The 15755-nt window shown below is 64.4% G+C and overlaps 2 protein-coding genes across 5 annotated transcripts; one reads left to right on the top strand and one right to left on the bottom strand.

Moving 5' to 3' along the window:
- Positions 1–1378: 1378 nt before the first annotated feature.
- LZTS2 (leucine zipper tumor suppressor 2) lies at positions 1379–7165 on the top strand. The gene is made up of 6 exons (XM_066191037.1): positions 1379–1460; positions 2244–2312; positions 3358–3798; positions 4162–4677; positions 5197–5466; positions 5551–7165. Exons 1-6 carry the CDS (start codon positions 1452–1454, stop codon positions 6226–6228), a joined length of 1983 nt encoding a protein of 660 aa, XP_066047134.1. The 5' UTR covers positions 1379–1451; the 3' UTR covers positions 6229–7165.
- An 80-nt stretch (positions 7166–7245) lies between these two features.
- PDZD7 (PDZ domain containing 7) lies at positions 7246–15333 on the bottom strand. 4 transcript variants are annotated; one of them, XM_066191034.1, is made up of 17 exons: positions 14826–15333; positions 13780–14187; positions 13455–13595; positions 12892–13066; positions 12379–12555; positions 12009–12156; positions 11734–11794; positions 10880–11305; positions 10193–10396; positions 9963–10001; positions 9616–9773; positions 9350–9441; positions 9113–9204; positions 8945–9016; positions 8079–8573; positions 7672–7772; positions 7246–7538 (listed from the first exon to the last, which is right to left on the bottom strand). In XM_066191034.1, the coding sequence occupies exons 2-17, from the start codon at positions 13970–13972 to the stop codon at positions 7389–7391; spliced, it is 2724 nt and encodes a 907-aa protein (XP_066047131.1). In that variant the 5' UTR covers positions 13973–14187; positions 14826–15333; the 3' UTR covers positions 7246–7388. The 4 variants fall into 4 exon arrangements, with proteins under 4 accessions (XP_066047131.1, XP_066047129.1, XP_066047130.1 ...); XM_066191032.1 differs by having other exon boundaries at positions 9963–10004; XM_066191033.1 differs by lacking the exon at positions 14826–15333 and adding an exon at positions 14396–14414 and having other exon boundaries at positions 9963–10004.
- Positions 15334–15755: the final 422 nt, after the last annotated feature.

Consider the following 15755-nt stretch of genomic DNA (forward strand, 5'->3'; position numbering starts at 1 on the left):
GTTAGACTGGCTTCCATTTGACCCAGTCTAGTTCAGGTGAGGTGCTGTCATGGGACTCTAGAGTGGAAGTAAGGCAGTGGGATAGCCCAGGGCCCCATCTCCCACCTATCCCGCCATGGTCCCCAGAGGGGGTAAAGAAGCTGAGCTCGTGGGGGGATCTTGGCTGATCCCAGACCCTGGGGGGCAGGTGGTTTCTTGAGGGTTTATTTTATTCTCCTTTTGCCCCCAGTTTGGGTCTCCACAAAAGGCTGGAGGGTGGCAATAGCCGTAACAAGTCATGGGGAGGGACGATGTGATGTCAAGCGGGGTAGAGGCCCCCAGGCCCCTTAGCAGAGTGCTGGGCTTACCAGATAATTGCGGAGGGGGCATAACCAAGAGGGTTTTTCATCCCAGAGGCCTGGGGATACTTTGGAGGTGCAGAGCCCTGAGACGGGGGGCTTAGCTGGGGGAGAAAAGGGGATGAGCCTCGGGAATCCCCGGAACGGACGTGACTGGGAATGTACCGGGCGAGGGTGCCCCACGCCCCCCCCGCCCCCCCCCCCCGTGTCCCCGTGTCCCCGTGTCGCCGTGTCGCCGCGTCCCGGCCCCGTCCGCGTGGGGCGTGGCCCCGTGCGGGGGCGGAGCCGTGGGGGCGTGGCTGTGAGGGGGCGGGGCCGGGGCGGGGCCGGGGCGCGGCGCGGCGCGGGAGGCGGCGGCGGGGCCGCGGTGAGTGCGGGGGCCGGGCCCGGGGCGCCCGGGGGTCCCGCGGGGCCGGCGGGATGCGGGGGCGCTCCGGGGAGTTGGGTGGCAGGGTGCTTCGGAGGGAGCTGCTGGTGCTTGGGGTGTTGTGGGGCCGGGCCCCCCGGGGCCGATTTGGGGGAGTCCGGGGGCTGGGGGGGGCAGCGGCGGCCCTGGAGCTCCGTGCGGTGCTTTGGGGATGTTTCAGGGGCACTTCGGGACGGTCCTGCCAATACAGAGGCTCAGGGGCTGAATGGGGTAGTTGAGGGGGTCGCGGGGCACTTTTGGGGTGATTCAGGGGCGAGCTATGGGGCAGTGCAGGCCTAGGCGCGCTGTGGGGCATTTGGGGGTGTTTTGGAGCACTTTGGGGATGCTTTAGGAGCACTTTCGGGGCGGTGTGGTGCAGCAGAGGCCCAGGAGCATTTTGGGGGTGTCGTGGGGAACTTTGGGGATTGGTTTAAGGCAGTGTGGGGGAGCTGTAGGGCAGTGGGGCCCCCGGGCGCCATGGGGTAATTCAGGGTGCTGTGGGGTTGGGATGGGTGCTGTGGGGTTGGGATGGGTGGAAGCACCGTGGGACAGGCTTGGCGCTCTGGGGCTCAGTGGGGCAGCGGAAGGTGGGTGGGAGGGCGGGGGGGGGCGTTGGGCGGGCAAGGGGGGCAGCATCATCGGGGGAACCTCAGAGTGCCGGGGGCCTGGAGAGGGGCACAGCCGGGCATGGATGGTGTCGGTCCCACATGTGCTGGGTATGTGGGGAGGGACGGGGGCTGACCCTGATTCCCCCTGTCCTGGGGTGGCCCTGAGATGCCGTCGAGGCACGGGGGTCCCCGGGGGCCCGAAATCCCTAGAGCAGCTCGGGGTGGGGGTCTGGCCGAGCAGGGACCGAGTGTTCCCATGCCATTTCGAGGTCGGAAGGGTGGGATCCGGCAACGCTGTGCTCCGGCCGGAGTGGCTGGAGGTGACGCCACCCCAGATGGTGACTGGTTTTACTGGGTTGCTGGAGGCCGGGCTGGGCACTCTCCCTCCGCGGGCGGCGGTAGGACCCTCTCGGCAGGCCGGGGGGCTCGGGGGAGGGAGAAGATGGAGTCTGTTCCCACCGCCTGCCTAGCGGGGCCCCAAGTAGTGACCGTGTCCTCTCCAGGCTGTGCAGGGACCCACTGTCCCCAGTGCTGTCCATCCCCTTGACCTGCACATCCCGGGGGAGTTTCGCTGGGGTGGGGTACAATGCCTTGTCTGGCTGGGCTGGGAGGCCGTTAGATGTCCCTTTGGTGTTCCTCTGGCAGCAGCAGGTCCCCAATGGTGGGCTCTTGTCCCCACCACACTTCCTGGCGTGACCACAGCCCACCCTGGGTGCCAGGAGCAGCGCACCCGCCGCCGGGCTCCCCTGCCACCCTCAGTGCCACGCTGGCATCACCTGCCTTGGCCCTGCCAGCTAGGGGACTTGTGGGGAGAGAGCGCAGCGGGGAGCACGGGGGACCCTGCTGCCGTTCAGCCCCCTGACCCCCTCCTCTTCCTCCTCCCCTCCTCAGGGGCCGACGGAGCCGTGTTCACGGTGCGGGGGCCCGAGAGGACCGGACGGATGGGCAGCGGCTGGCGAGGTGAGCGGAGCTGTTGGGGGGGGGGAGGGGGTCACCCACCTGCCCACCCAAGGGTATCACGAGCACGGTGTGGGGTCACGGTGCCTGGGGATGGCACGTGCCGGTGGGGGTGACGGTGGCGGGGGGGTTGGCTCGCCGGCATCTCTCCCCTGCTCGCCCCTCCCCGGGCGCTGGCAGGCGGATTGATTTCAGGTGACAGCTCGGCGGGCGAGACCGTGCGGGCAGCGCCCCCCCCCCCGCCCGCGCCCTGTGCCAGCCGCAGCCATGTGCGAGATGCGATGAGGCAGCAGGGGATGGATCCGGCCCGTCGGCCGGCTCCCGTCACGCGGGCGTATGGCGTGGATTGGGGCAGGGGGAGTCACTGCAGAGACCGGCAGAGCCCCCCCGGCTGGAGGGGGCGGGAATAGGCCTCCGTGTGTTGGGACTGGGAAAGAGCCTGGTGCCCACCTGGCAGCTTCCCCCTTGGTGGCCCTCTCCAGGGAGCCCTGTGCCCCACTGAGGATGGTTTGAGGTGGAAAGCCGGCTCTATGGGGTCATTGGTGAGAGGTGGGGGCTGTGGGGCAAAGGAGGTGGCTGACCCTGGTGTGGGGGGCTGTTCCCTGCTCTGTGAGGCCGCACTGGTAGGTGCCCATGGGGCAGACAGGCGGGCAGGCTGCCTGTAAGCCGGCTCTCTGCAGGCCTCTCGGGATTCGCCTCCAGTCCTGGCACGCTTCCCGTGGCAGGGTCACGCCAGGGCACGGCATGAGGCAGGACTGCATCGCCACTGCCCTACAGTGCCACCAGCACCCCACAGACCCTGGCAGCCCCAGGCTAGTCCATTGGGGTGCTGAGGCCAACTTGGGGGTTGCTGGTACCACTCCCCCCAACTAATCCTGGTTTTGTTCTGGTTCATTTGGCATCTCCTTCTGCCCTTGAGACAACCTTCGCCTATAAGATTGGGGATGGTGACTGGGGGCTTGGGGATGCCCCCGTGCCCACCTGGGTGAGTGGTGGGGCACTGTTTTCAGTGCCCATGGCTCTGATGCCCTGTCTCCCTTCCCTGCAGGCTGCCCACGTGCCCCTGCCTGCCAGGGGCCCCCCCGCCATGGCCATCGTGCAGACGCTGCCAGTGCCCCTTGAGGCCGTTGCTGAGGGGGCCACACAGCTCCGCGCCGCCGCCTGCTCACCCCCTGCCGCCATGGGCAGTGTGGGCAGCCTCCTGCCTGCCCGGCCTCGCCACGACTGCGCAAGTGATGGAGACCCCTCCACTGCCTCCTTCTGCAAACAGGAGGGGCTACTCTGGGCCACCCCTGAGGAGCCCCGTGTGTCTGTGCCCGGCGTCACCCACTCCTACGCCAATGGGGGCTTCTGTGGTGACTGGCTTGATGCCTCCTCTCCTGCCAGCCCCTGTAGTGACTCAGATGATCTCCGTGATGACCAAGCACCAAGTGATCACCTTCGGGGGCCGCCCCCCAAGCTTGTACCTGTCTCTGGCAAGCTGGAAGAGGTGGGGGGGTAGAGCAGCAGGGTGGGTGGGTGTGTGCTGCGGTCTAGACTTTACACCCTCTGCCACACTGGGACTGTTGGCTCAGATGTGTGAAATGGGGTCATATGGCCACACTTCTGGTGTCCCTGGGGAGGTGGCAATCCCTATGCTCTTAATGTCCCCTCCATCATGCCAGGGGTGTTTGGGGAGCTCGCCTGGACACCCATGGAAAGGCGATGAAGTGGGTGGTGACTGGCCTCTGTCTCCTTTGGGGTGTGAAGACATCAGGGCTGGGGGCATTCACTGTAACCTTCCTAGGCAGCCCTTCCTGGGGCTAATGGGGCTTCTTCCCCAACCCCTCACTCTCCCCTCTTTTCCTGGCAGAATGTGGAGAAGACCCTGATCCGCCCCATGGCCTTCAAGCCAGTGGTATCCAAGCTTCGGAATGCCCAGCCAGGCACGCGCCTGGGGCTCTCGGAGAGCCAGGTGAGCCTCACCCACTTGCTGGGTGCTGAGAAGCCTGGCTCTCTGAGCTGCCGTGCCAGCACCCTCTCGGACTCGGGTCGCAACTCCCTCTCCAGCCTGCCCACATACAGCACGGGCTGCAGCCAGCACCCAGAGGTGGGTGCCCTGCCGACCACCCCCCACGGACCCCTCGACCCTCCGGGGGGCTGCCGCCCCTCCAACTCGGACAGTGGGCGCTCATCCTCAAGCAAGAGCACGGGCTCGCTGAGTGGTCGGGGTCGGCCCTCCTCGGAGAGCGGCTCCTGTGGGCGCTCTCCGCTGCCTGGCGAGGAGGCCATGCTGGTGCGGGAGCTGGAGGACAAGCTGCGGGAGAGGGAGGCCGAGCTGCGGCTCCTGCGTGACAGCCTGGATGAAAACGAGGTGGCCATCTGCCAGGTATGTCCCTGGTGTCCGCCTGTCCTGTACCTGTCTCCCTTCCTGGAGAGGAGGGTGTGGACATACCCCCTGGTTTGGGGGTAGGGACCTGTTACAGACCCTTGCAAGGGGATACTTTTTCCTGTGGGTCTGGGTATGTGGGTTTTTCCCACCAGTTGGGTGGTCCTATGTAGTCTGTGGGGGAGCCCTGTATAGCCCATGGGACCAGTTGTACAGACTGGGGTGCCTTATCTTGGGGCGCCCTTTTATGAATGAGCCTGGGACCTGTGGCTTCTCCCTGCTTGCGATGGAGTTGGAGGAGCCCTGTAGGCTCTGGGGGTGCTAACATGGGGAGTCCATCATGCAGAAGAATAGGGGAGCACAAGGAGGTGTGTACCACCACATCACACTCTTCCCAGACCCTTCCTTCATTTGGGGGAGATGTGCTGTCCCCTCCCTGTTTTGCTGATCTTGGAGATGGCAGGTGAAGTGGGAGGGTGCAGTGCTGCCCTCCCAGCACCTGTGCATCCCCTGGCACAGGTGTTTGAGGAGAAGCAGCGTCGGTGTGAGCAGGAGCTGGAGGGGCTGCGGCAGCGCTGTGCGGCCCAGGCGCGGCAGGCGGCCCATGCAGCTCATCGGGGGCAGCAGGTCCTGCAGCTCCAGGTGCTGCAGCTGCAGCAGGAGAAGAAGCAGCTGCAGGAGGACTTGACCCAGCTGCTGCAGGAGCGTGAACTGCTGGAGCGTCGCTGTGCCTCCTTCCAGCGGGAGCGCACTGAGCTGGCACCCCGGCTGGAGGAGACCAAGTGGGAGGTAAGTTACCCAGCAGCGCATGTCAGGGGGCAAAGGCCCTGGCTAGGGGGTCCTGCCAGCACCTGAACCCCATCGTCCCCACAGGTGTGCCAGAAGTCAGGGGAGATCTCTCTGCTGAAGCAGCAGCTGAAGGAAGCACAGGCAGAGCTGGCGCAGCGGGGGGCCGAGCTGCTGGGGCTGCGGGCTCAGCTGCGGGAGGCACGGGTACAGCTGCAGGCGGGTGAGCGGCGGGTGCAAGGGCTGCAGGAGGCCGCCCGCCTCAAGGCGCTGGAGCTGGAGGTCTGTGCCAACGAACTGCAGCGCCGCAAGAGCGAGGCTGACCTCTTCCGTGCCAAAGCCGGCCGGCTCGAGCAGGAGGTGGTGGGGCTGCGGGAAGCTGCCCGCGGGCGATGCCCACCAGGCACTGGTGAAGGATGTCCCCCACCTGGTGAAGGATGCCCCCCAGCCAGCGAGGAGCCCCGGGGCAGTGTGGGCCTGCGGCGGCAGCTGGAGCGGCTGCGTGCGGAGGTGGCCTTGGAGCGGCGGCGCGGGCAGGAGCAGCGAGATGCCTTCGAGCAGGAACGTGGCACATGGCAGGGCGAGAAGGAGCGGGTCATCCGCTACCAGAAGCAGCTGCAGTACAGCTACATCCAGATGTACCGGCGCAACCGGCGGCTCGAGCAGCGGCTCCAGCATCTCCGGCTTCAGGGCGAAGACCCCCTGCCCGAACCATGTGACCCACCTGACCAACCCTTTGAGGAGATAACAGCCACCGAAATCTGAGATGCTGCCTGCCCTTGCCCCATGCTTGGAGGGCTGAAGGGGCCTCCAGCTCCTGTGATGTTGGGAGCTGTGGGGCTGGGTGGGGGCCTTGCTCTTCCCCAGCTCTGCAAACTGCTGCCACTGTGAAGGGGCAGGGGAGACAACAGGCACTGCCCCCTCCCCAGCCTTGAGGTCTTGGGGTGAAGGTGTATCGGTGCCCACAGTGAGGAGTGCCTGTGAGATGTGGGGTCAGGTGGGTGCTGAGTCCTGGCCTTGGGGCCGCCCGGAACTGGTTTCTGCTGATCCTCTTAGCTCCTGGGGATTAGCAGCACTGGCTTCAGCCAGGGTCACCTTGGGCAGGGGGAGGGCTGACTTGTCCCCTCCCTCTCATCCCTGCTGGCACTGTCACCCAGTCACTTGGTGTGTGCCCTGTCTCTGCCCATGCCAGCCTCCCTCATGCCCCTTTGTGTGTTTGTCAGGGAATTCGTTTCTGTGCCATTTTAAATAACTCTATTTTTATAGGACCTATCGAAACATATCACCCTCTCCCAGCTCACACCTCACCAGTCTGTGCCCCTTCACCCCTGCCACGGGGCAGCCTGCCCTCAGTGCCTTTCCCACGCTCTTGCCCCCAGCATCCCTTTGTTTCCCCCCCCAAAAAGCCCATGCCTCTGTGATGCCCAGCCTGCCAGGGGAGAGGGGCGTGGTGCTCCATGTGCCAGCTGGGGCCACCCTGGGGACACCCCTGGGGATGGGCAGAGATGGGGGGGCCCTGCTGGGCACCCAGGGGCGTCAAACCAAAGGAAAAGTCTGGCTGTGCCCAGCTGTGGCTTGGTCACCCCTGGCTCCAGGGGGGGATTTTTGTACTTTATTTCAGTTATGTTCCAGAGCCTGGCTCATCGGTGTACCACCTGGAAACGGCGATTAAAAACAAGCCCCTGGCTGTGTTTTTTTTCAAGACTCTGTGTGTCCAGAGCAGGGTCAGGGAGCATCTGTGCTTCCCCTGTGTTGCCAGTGCTGCCCTCCCTTGGGTCCTGTAGTGGGCAGCTGCTCCATGCCCCTGGGGCAGGTCTAGCACTCACACCCTCTGGCTGCACTGAGACCAGCCATAGCTCAGTGCAGGAGTGATCCATCTGGCTCCTCTGGAACACAGCATGACTCCTCGAACAGGGGGTGCAGCATCACTCTGGTGGTGGCCCAGGCACCCGCACCACCAACTCCATGGGCTCCTTGGCTTTGTTGCGGTAGGCCTGGCGGATGATGTCCACAGCCCTCTGGTGCGTGACATTCTGCAGGCTCTCCCCATCCACAGACACCAGCTCCTGTCCAGCCTGGGTCCCAGAAGGCCACAGTGTGAAGTGCAGCTACTTTTGGGCTGCAAGGAGACTGCCAGCAACCCAGTGGCACCAAGGGATGGGGAGTGGATGTCTGCCCACCCCCTGGCATGTGCTGGTACCCCCATACCTTGAGGATGCCACTGAGGAAGGCAGCTCCACCAGGGAAGATCTTCTCAATCTTCACCACTGGCTGCGCCCTTGACTCAATACCACCAGAGATGCTGATCCCTGTAAGGGAGCCATGAGACCCCTCACACCTGGGTAGGCTGGGACTCCCACCCACCCACTCCCAAGCATGGTACCACCTTTCTCTGGGGAGCTGCATCTCTGTCTTGCCCTATTTTGGTAGGTCCTACAGAGATGAGGGACCAGGGCAGGGACAGCTCTTCCACCCCATTCTCATTTTTGAAGAATGCTCTGGGGTTTGCCCCTTGCCAAGGGGGTGCCACCCATCCCACTGATGCTGGTGCCAGAAGAGTCCTCACCCCACCCTTGGAGTCCCACCCTTGTGCCACCCTTCCATGTGCCACCCACCGAGTGAGTGCTTCAGCTTGGAGAGGGTGACGGTGAGCAGATGATACTCTTCCTCCTCCTCTTCCTCCCTGCCAGCATCTTCAGGGCCATTGGTGGCTGCCCCAGCCCTCCCCTCACCCCCTGGCCCCCCAAAGAGAGGGGCAAGAGGGGGCCTTGCCCAATGAGGCTTCCCCAGCACTTCGGCTTCTCTGTTGGGTGCTGTCCTGGAGGGCTCCTTGCGCCAGGTGGCCCGGGGGCTGCGAGAGTGCCCATGCCCCTTGCCAGGAGGGGGCTCAGCCAGCAGCCAGTTGGGGGGCTGAGGGCCAAGGGTGGGCAGGGGCCGGCTGACGGAGGCATAGGCATCCACTGGCACGTCAGGGAGTGGGGTGTAGGTGCGGGGGTGAGACCGGCGGGGGCTGGGGGACGCTCTTGGACGGGCTGGGCTTGCTTGCTGCTCCCCAGCTTCCTCCGGCTCTGGGGTCCCTGCTGGCTTCAGCAGGAATCCGCCCCGATAGTCTGCAATGAGAGGGGCTCAGGGGTCTCCCCAGGGACCTACAGCCCTGCTCCCTGGGACCCCTGCCACGCAGGCCTCCCATGAGTACCCCAAAGCCCTGGGTCCTTTGCCACCTAGGCCTCCAGATCTTCCTCATCTAGGGACTCTAGACACCCAGTTCTCTGCAAGCACTCCATGTCCTTCTCCCCAAGAACCCCAGATCCACAGATTGTGCTGCTCCTGTCTTCCCAACACTCAGGGACGCCCAATGCCTTCTTGCCTGGGAGCCCCTGCACTCAGGTATCCCAGCTCCCTTTCTCCTCCCCCAAACTCCCTCCACCCTGTCCCCACTGGGCAGTTTGGTATCCAGGCAGACCCTACAGGTGGCACTTACCAGGCACTGGTGTGATGAGGTGTCTCTTGGGGGGGGCATCGTGGTGGGCCGGGCGGAGGGCAGGTGAGCGCACTGCAGTCAGGGAGAACCCTCAGTCACCCCCTGAGCTGCACCCACCCTTGAGCACTACCTGCCCCCAGTCAAGGTCCCTGGGGGGCTGGAATCTACCTGAGCGGCTCTTTAGGGCATCAAAGGCTTCCAGCTCCAGGGGCATCACCATGCTGTCAAACCTGCCCAGGTCTGTGGGGGCCACCACACTCCTGCCAAAGGAAAAAGGTGGGGACAGGTTGTAGCAGCCTCTGGGGTGGAGTGTGAACAGGGCTGAGGAGCATGCGTGGGGCTTCACTTCAATCACAGCAGGATAGACAATATTGGGGTTCCCAGATATTTCTTAGCAGCACTCACCTCACGTCCCGCAGCAGCAGGACCTTCTCGGGCCGGTCCAGGATGGCCAGCAGTGGCCGCACCAGATCCTCCACGCTGCCCTCGTGCAGGTACTGCAGGCACAGGAGGGGGATCAGTGGATGGATGCCCCCTCCCATTCCTTGGTTTACCTCCCAGAGTTAAGCATGGGCACAGAGCGCTGACCATGGCCCTAGGATACAGGAGCTTTCCAGGGACAAACCCAGGGAAGGCCTGTGCCCTGCCTGCACCCTGCCTTTGGTGCGTACCCGGGAGCAGTGGCGGAGCACGGCCGTCACCTCGTCGGGGCTGAGGAGATGTGCAGCAGTGTCCTGGATGTGCGGGAGCCGGGCTTCAGGGTCGCTGCCATTGGGCTGCAGGGTGGCAATGCCCATGGGGCCCAGGATGCTGGCACGCCGGCTTTTCTCTGGGGAGGCACAACAAGCAAGGGTGGCCAGTGGGGCAAGGACTGCCCCAGCCAGCCCAGAGAGTTGCCCATCCCCCTAACCCAGCAGCTCACTCCACACCAGAGCGGGACAGACACAAGCAGCATAGGGCCAGGTGCATGCAGAGCCTGCCCCACACTCCCCCCCAGGCACACAGGCACTCCTGTTACCCCGCTTCAGGCTCCGGATGACAAACTTCTGCACAGCACCTACTGCAAGGGAGATGGAGAGTGGTGAGTGCCATCTCGGCAAACAGCAGCATCACTGCCCATTGTCAAAACTGCATGCTTGGGGAACCCCTCCCTGTGCCCCTTTCATGCCAGGGATGCCACAACAGGCCCATAGAAGGGTGAACAGTCCCAGGTCGAGTCCCTCTCTGCCCTGTCACCCAGGCTGATACCTCTGTCCCCGTCAGAGCGCCCTGGGGACTTGGCGCGTGCCCGGCGATCAGAGCCAGGGGCCTCCTGGCTGGGAGGGGCCCAGCTCTGGCTGGTGGCACGGCCTCCCTTGAAAAAGAGGTTGACAAGGGTCTTGGAGCGGTGCAATCCTGGGGGAGCCCCCCGTGCCCCTTGTCCCTCTGGCTTCTCTTTCTTCCGCTTCTCCTCTGTGGACAGAGAGAAAGGGGTGTTGGAGTGGAGAGGTGAGGGGATGCCACTCAAATCTTGTCTGGAGGCAGGGAACTTTGGGGGATTGGAGGGGCTACTGGGAGACACTGACTGGAAAAGAGTCCTTCTGTGGGGTGCAGTGGATCACCAGGGGCCATGGGGCTGGGCTTTGAGGTGTCTGGCAAACCCCAGGGACAGACTTGGGGCCCTGTGGGGTTACAGGATACCCAGGACTGATGGCCAGGGGCCATATGGGCTATAGGGTGCCAAGGTAGGGACCAAGATGTTCGCTATAGGAAGCCCATGAGTGGGGCCCAGGGGGTATCCATGTGTGTCGGGCTATAGGATGCTTGAGTGGGGGACAGGCTCTCCACATGGGGCAGGGCCTGAGATGTGGGACTCCCCAGGCTGGGCATGCAGGGTTAGAAGGGCACTTCAGCCAGGGTTGAGTCCCATGTGTGGGGCTGTGCCCCAGTGCCTACCAGCGACAGTGAGGTCACTCTGGGAGCGTGTAATGGGCTGCCGTGGCCGGCTCAGTGCCAGCAGAAGCGCCGTTTTGGGCGAGTGGGTGAAGCTCCGGCGCGGGTGGGTGCTGGGGGTCTCGCGGGTGCCCTGGCCCCGGATGGCCGTGTCCCGCAGCAGCTCGGGGGGCCGCACTGTGCGCCGTGTCTCTGGCAGCCCCTCGGCGGCTGGCTCGGTCTGCATGGCCCGCTCGGCGCGTTCCCGCACCCAGCCCCGCCGTGGCCCGTCCTCCGTGGAGATGGCCACATCCACGGTGCGGGCTGGGGACACTGGGGAAGCTGCCCCCAGCCCATTTACTGCCCCTGGTGCTGGTCCCGAGGAGTAGGAGGAGATGGAGGAGCTGGTTTCCGAGGTCTGAGCCAGCTGTTGCAGCTGCCCGTTGGTCACTGCAAAGGCACAGCAGAGACACACAGTGACACATTGTGGGCTACCTAGATCTCCATGCCTCCCAAAGACAGCAGACGTGTGGGGAACCCACAGGGCCATGGGGACTAGTGGGCTGCTGGCCATTGCAAGAAAGTGACCATGTAGGATGCTGTGGGATCACAGGGACCACAAGGCTGCTGGCCACATCAGCGGGTTCTTCATGCCTCCTCCAAGGACAGAGGACAGGTGGGACCTTGCAAGTTCACCAGGTCTGTGGGTACGCTAACAGTGGCACAGGAAGCTCCCTACTCCCTCCAAGGCCTTGGGACCCCATGGCATGCAGACCTTCTCCCTCCCTACAGTGGTCAGACATCCCATGCATGGGAGTCTCAGCCCCACCATACCCCAGCCCAGCGCCCCGCCAGTACCCGCACCACACTGCCCTTACAGCGACTGAGCCAGCAGTACTCGGCCACCAACTCCTTGTAGGCAGGGAACCGGCCTGTCTCCTAGGCACAGGGGGAGAGGACAAGGGGGTCAGTGAGTGCTGGCTGCACCGGCGAACTTGATCTGGCGCCAACCATGAATAATACATCCCCTCCTCCCACCCGCCTGAAACCCAACCAGCCAGCAGCTGCAGCAGCCCCCAGCACTGGGCTGAGCAGGGGCAGTGCCAGTGAAGGGACATGCCAACCCCTGCCTCACTCGAGGGTCCATGGGTACCTTGATTGTGAGCATGATGTGGGTCTGCCCCTTGAGCACTTCCACTGCCTTGCTATGGCTTATGTCTTCAAACTTGACTCCATTGGCTGCAAGGACTTGGTCTCCCACCCGAATGCCGTTTTGCTCTGCCAGCCCTCCAGGGTCCACCCTAGGGAAGCAGGTGGGACAGCATGGGGCCAAGCCCTTGCTGGAGTCCTGCTCCTGCCCCACACCTCCATTTAGGTGGCCCTGTGGCTCAGCACCCATGGTGGCAATACCCACAGTCTTCTGTGAATGGGGGGGCTCTGCCAGAGAGGAGGGGCCGAGCCCCAGCATGGGCACAGCAAAGACTGGGGTGTCACAACCTCTTCATGCCCCGGGGCAGCCGTACTTGGAGACATAGATGCCGAGGCCGAACTCTCTGCCACCGCGGATGTTGAAGCCCAGGCAGTAGTCATCAGAGGTGGTGTAGAGGTGGACAATGCGCCGCAGCCCGTCCTCAGAGCCGCTCTCCGATGGTGTTGAGCCGCTTTTCTCTACTACTAGGCGCCTATTCACCACGTCCACCCTGGAGCATGGGTACAGTATAGGTGGTCTCAGGGATTTGGCTCTTGTCCTCCAGCAGGATGGGACTATTGGTGGCACCCAGTGGAGACTGATGGGGATGGGGGATGTTTCGCATGGGGTTTGCACCCACCCTACCTGCTCCAGACCTTCCTATCCCATCCCATCCTGTATCCCACCCTGGTCTCTCCCCACCTTTGCCAAAGACTTCTGATGCCACTCCATCCTGCGGGTCTCCCAGGGATCCTCCCTGTTGCCCAGAATCCCTCACCAACCTCCCCCAGCATGCGCTCCATGGGATTGGGTTTTGGGGTGCTGGCATGGGAAATGCCCCGCTCACCACGCTGTCTTCTCCTTGGAGAACTTGATTCCTGGCACACGGCCCATCCGCCGGACCACCATGCGAAGACGGTTGTTGCCAGTGAGGACCTTGACAGCGCTGCTCATCGTGATGTTCTCCAGACTCACACTGTTCACCTCTGTGATCTTGTCACCAACACAGAGCCCAGCCTGCTCTATAAGGGACACACGGCTCATATGGGCACCTGACCTGACTGATGCCCTTGTTTGACATCCCCTCCCTCAGTGTCTCCTCAACCTGATCTGAACCCCTTGGGAACAGAGGCAGGGGTGCCTGACAATTCCACTGAGTGGCTTGTCACCTTGCTGCGGCCTGAGGATGGAGCTCAGAGTCGTTGGCACAGGGCTGTCTACTCCTGTGTCCTGCCCTTCACTTTGGGCAGCCTGCAAATCTCACGGCCAAAGGCAGCAGGGAGCAAATGGTGGCTGTCCACCACGAAGAGTGGCATTGTCGCTGTGATCCCATGTCACTGTGAGCTCCTTGAGAGGGTCTTGTTGGCATGTGCCTGTCTTCACTGGTGTCCCTCACCCTGACCCTCTTACCAGCAGTGCTCCCCTCCTCCACTTTGCTGACAAAGATGCCCAACCCATGCTCAGAGCCGCCACGGACGCTGAAGCCCAGTTTGCCGTCCACGCTCTTCTCTACTGTGATGGCATTGATGACATCACTCTCGTTGCTGCTGGCTGTGGGGACAGGGGAGCAGATGAATCACACAACGCTGCATGTGAGGAATGGCAAGGGGTGTCTATTTTACTGTGAACATCCCCAGGCCCAGGACAGCCCTCCCCATCCCTAGACACAGGGAATTCAGCCATTGGGGCCCTGCTGGCCATGGGGGTGGGCAGGGGGCCAGGACACCCCACACACCTTCGATGGGGGCATTGATGAGGATGACACGGCCCATGGGGGAGGCGGCACGGGTGCTCCGGGTGGTCCCATTGAGCAGGCGGCTCTGCTTGCTGAGGAGGTAGCGGGGAGCCAGGCTGGCTTCACTGCTGGAGCTCCGTGACCGGCTGCCTGTCGTCATCCCCGACAGCACTGCGTCCCAGTCCTCGGCCATGGTGGTGCTGGGCACTCCGGTGTCCCAGCGTCTGGCTCAGGGCTGGCTGTGTCCTCACAGGGCCAGGGCTGCCCGTCAGCCAGCGGGGGACATGGCATAGTCCAGCAGCACATGCCCGGGCTTGGGCACCGCTCTTTTTTAGCAGTGCAATGCTGGGGGCAGCTGGCCTGGGTACTCGCCGCTGGCAAGACAGGTCCCAGGTACAGCAGCACAGCCTGGAAGGACAAGGAGCTTTGTGACTCCCTCTCCAGCTTGATCCCTTTCTGTCTTAGAGCGTCCCAAAGATCAAACTGTCACATAGCTCCTGGGTAATACCATGGGGGTGTGGGGACAGGCTGCCCTACCCTGGGTAAGGATGCTGGGGTGAAAACCAGCTCTCCCTGGCAGTGTAAATCTGGAACAGGGGATGCAAAGGGGCTTTACCTGACAGCGTAAATCCGGAAAGGCTCCAGAGAGGGGACACGGGGACATCAGCTTTATGCTAGAGAGCAGGACCTGATCCCTCTGGCCATTCCCCATCCTCCCTGGAGCCCCTCTGAATTCCCAACGCCATGCGGCTGGAGCCGGGTGCGCCAGTCCCCAAGGCAGCTCCCGCGGGGATTTTCCAGGCGTGGGTGAAACGCCACCACGGTGCCCGCCTCCACTTCATTCCCCGCTCGCCCCAGCCTGACCTCAATAAATAAGTGATGGCCCCGGCTCCGGGGACACGCCGGTATCCCCGCCGCTGCCAGCCCCCCACAGCGCCCACCCATTACCCCCCGCCAGCATCAAACGCGGGTGCCCCCTCCCCGAAGGGACGCAGTAGACCCCCTACCGCCGTCCTTCCCTCCCCCCCGCCCCGTGCCCTCCTCACCTGTCCCCATGGTGCCACCTGCGAAAGAGACACCTGGCAGCAGCGCGGGGGGGAAGGCGAGGCCGGGGGGCAGCACCGCCTCCTGCCCCCCCGGCCGCGGGGATTGGCTTTCCCTGTGGGACCGGAGAGGCCATCGGGTGCGGGAGCTGTCAATCGAGAGCGGCCGGGGCTGGCCTTGCAGCTGGGGGGGAGGGGGGGGCAGTCCCGTGGGTGTCCCCCGCGAGGGGGTCGGGGGGCGCGTCCCCCCGCGAGGCTGCGTGTGGCAAGGGATGCGGTGTCCCCCCTGACCTCCTCCCTTAGCGCAGAGCATCCCGGGGGCACACAGGCGAAACTGAGGCACAGTCAGAGGAGGGACGGTGTCGTGTCTCCCCGCTTCGCTCACTCCTGTGATGCGAGCCGGTATCCCCCCGTGTCCCCCATCCCGGGGGGCATCGCCTCCACCCCGGCCCGGCGGTAACCCCCCGGCGGGGGCCCGGCGCCGCCAGCGCGAACCCGACACCGCGGCGGTTTCAGGTGATGCGCAGCGGCCGCGGCGACTGCGGGGGGGCTGCGGGCGGGCGGCGGGGGCGGGGGCCGGCGTGGGGGGGCCGCCCCGGGGCGGCTCCCCGCGACAACGCCGGGGTGAGGGGCTGGGGGGGCACGGCCGGGGTGGGGACACGCACCCACATGCACACGCACCCCATGCACCCACACGTCCACGGCATGCGTGTTCGTGCCCTTGCGCGCACTCACAGACACCCACGGAGCGCCGCACACGCGTGGACGTGGCCCCGCTCACACACGCGTGTTCCGGCACGCACCGCCCGACGCACGAGCCGGCGCCCACTCCCGCGGGGGCGCGGTCCCCGCGCGCCCCGGCGGAACAACCGCGACACGCGTGGACGCCAACGCGGCGCGTGCGAGCGCGGCGCTACGGACACGCGCGCGCGA

Source organism: Chamaea fasciata, unplaced genomic scaffold (genome assembly GCF_029207755.1).
Source record: "Chamaea fasciata isolate MVZ Bird 193981 ecotype frontalis unplaced genomic scaffold, bChaFas1.0.hap1 SCAF_9, whole genome shotgun sequence".
Taxonomy (NCBI): Eukaryota; Metazoa; Chordata; class Aves; order Passeriformes; family Sylviidae; genus Chamaea; species Chamaea fasciata.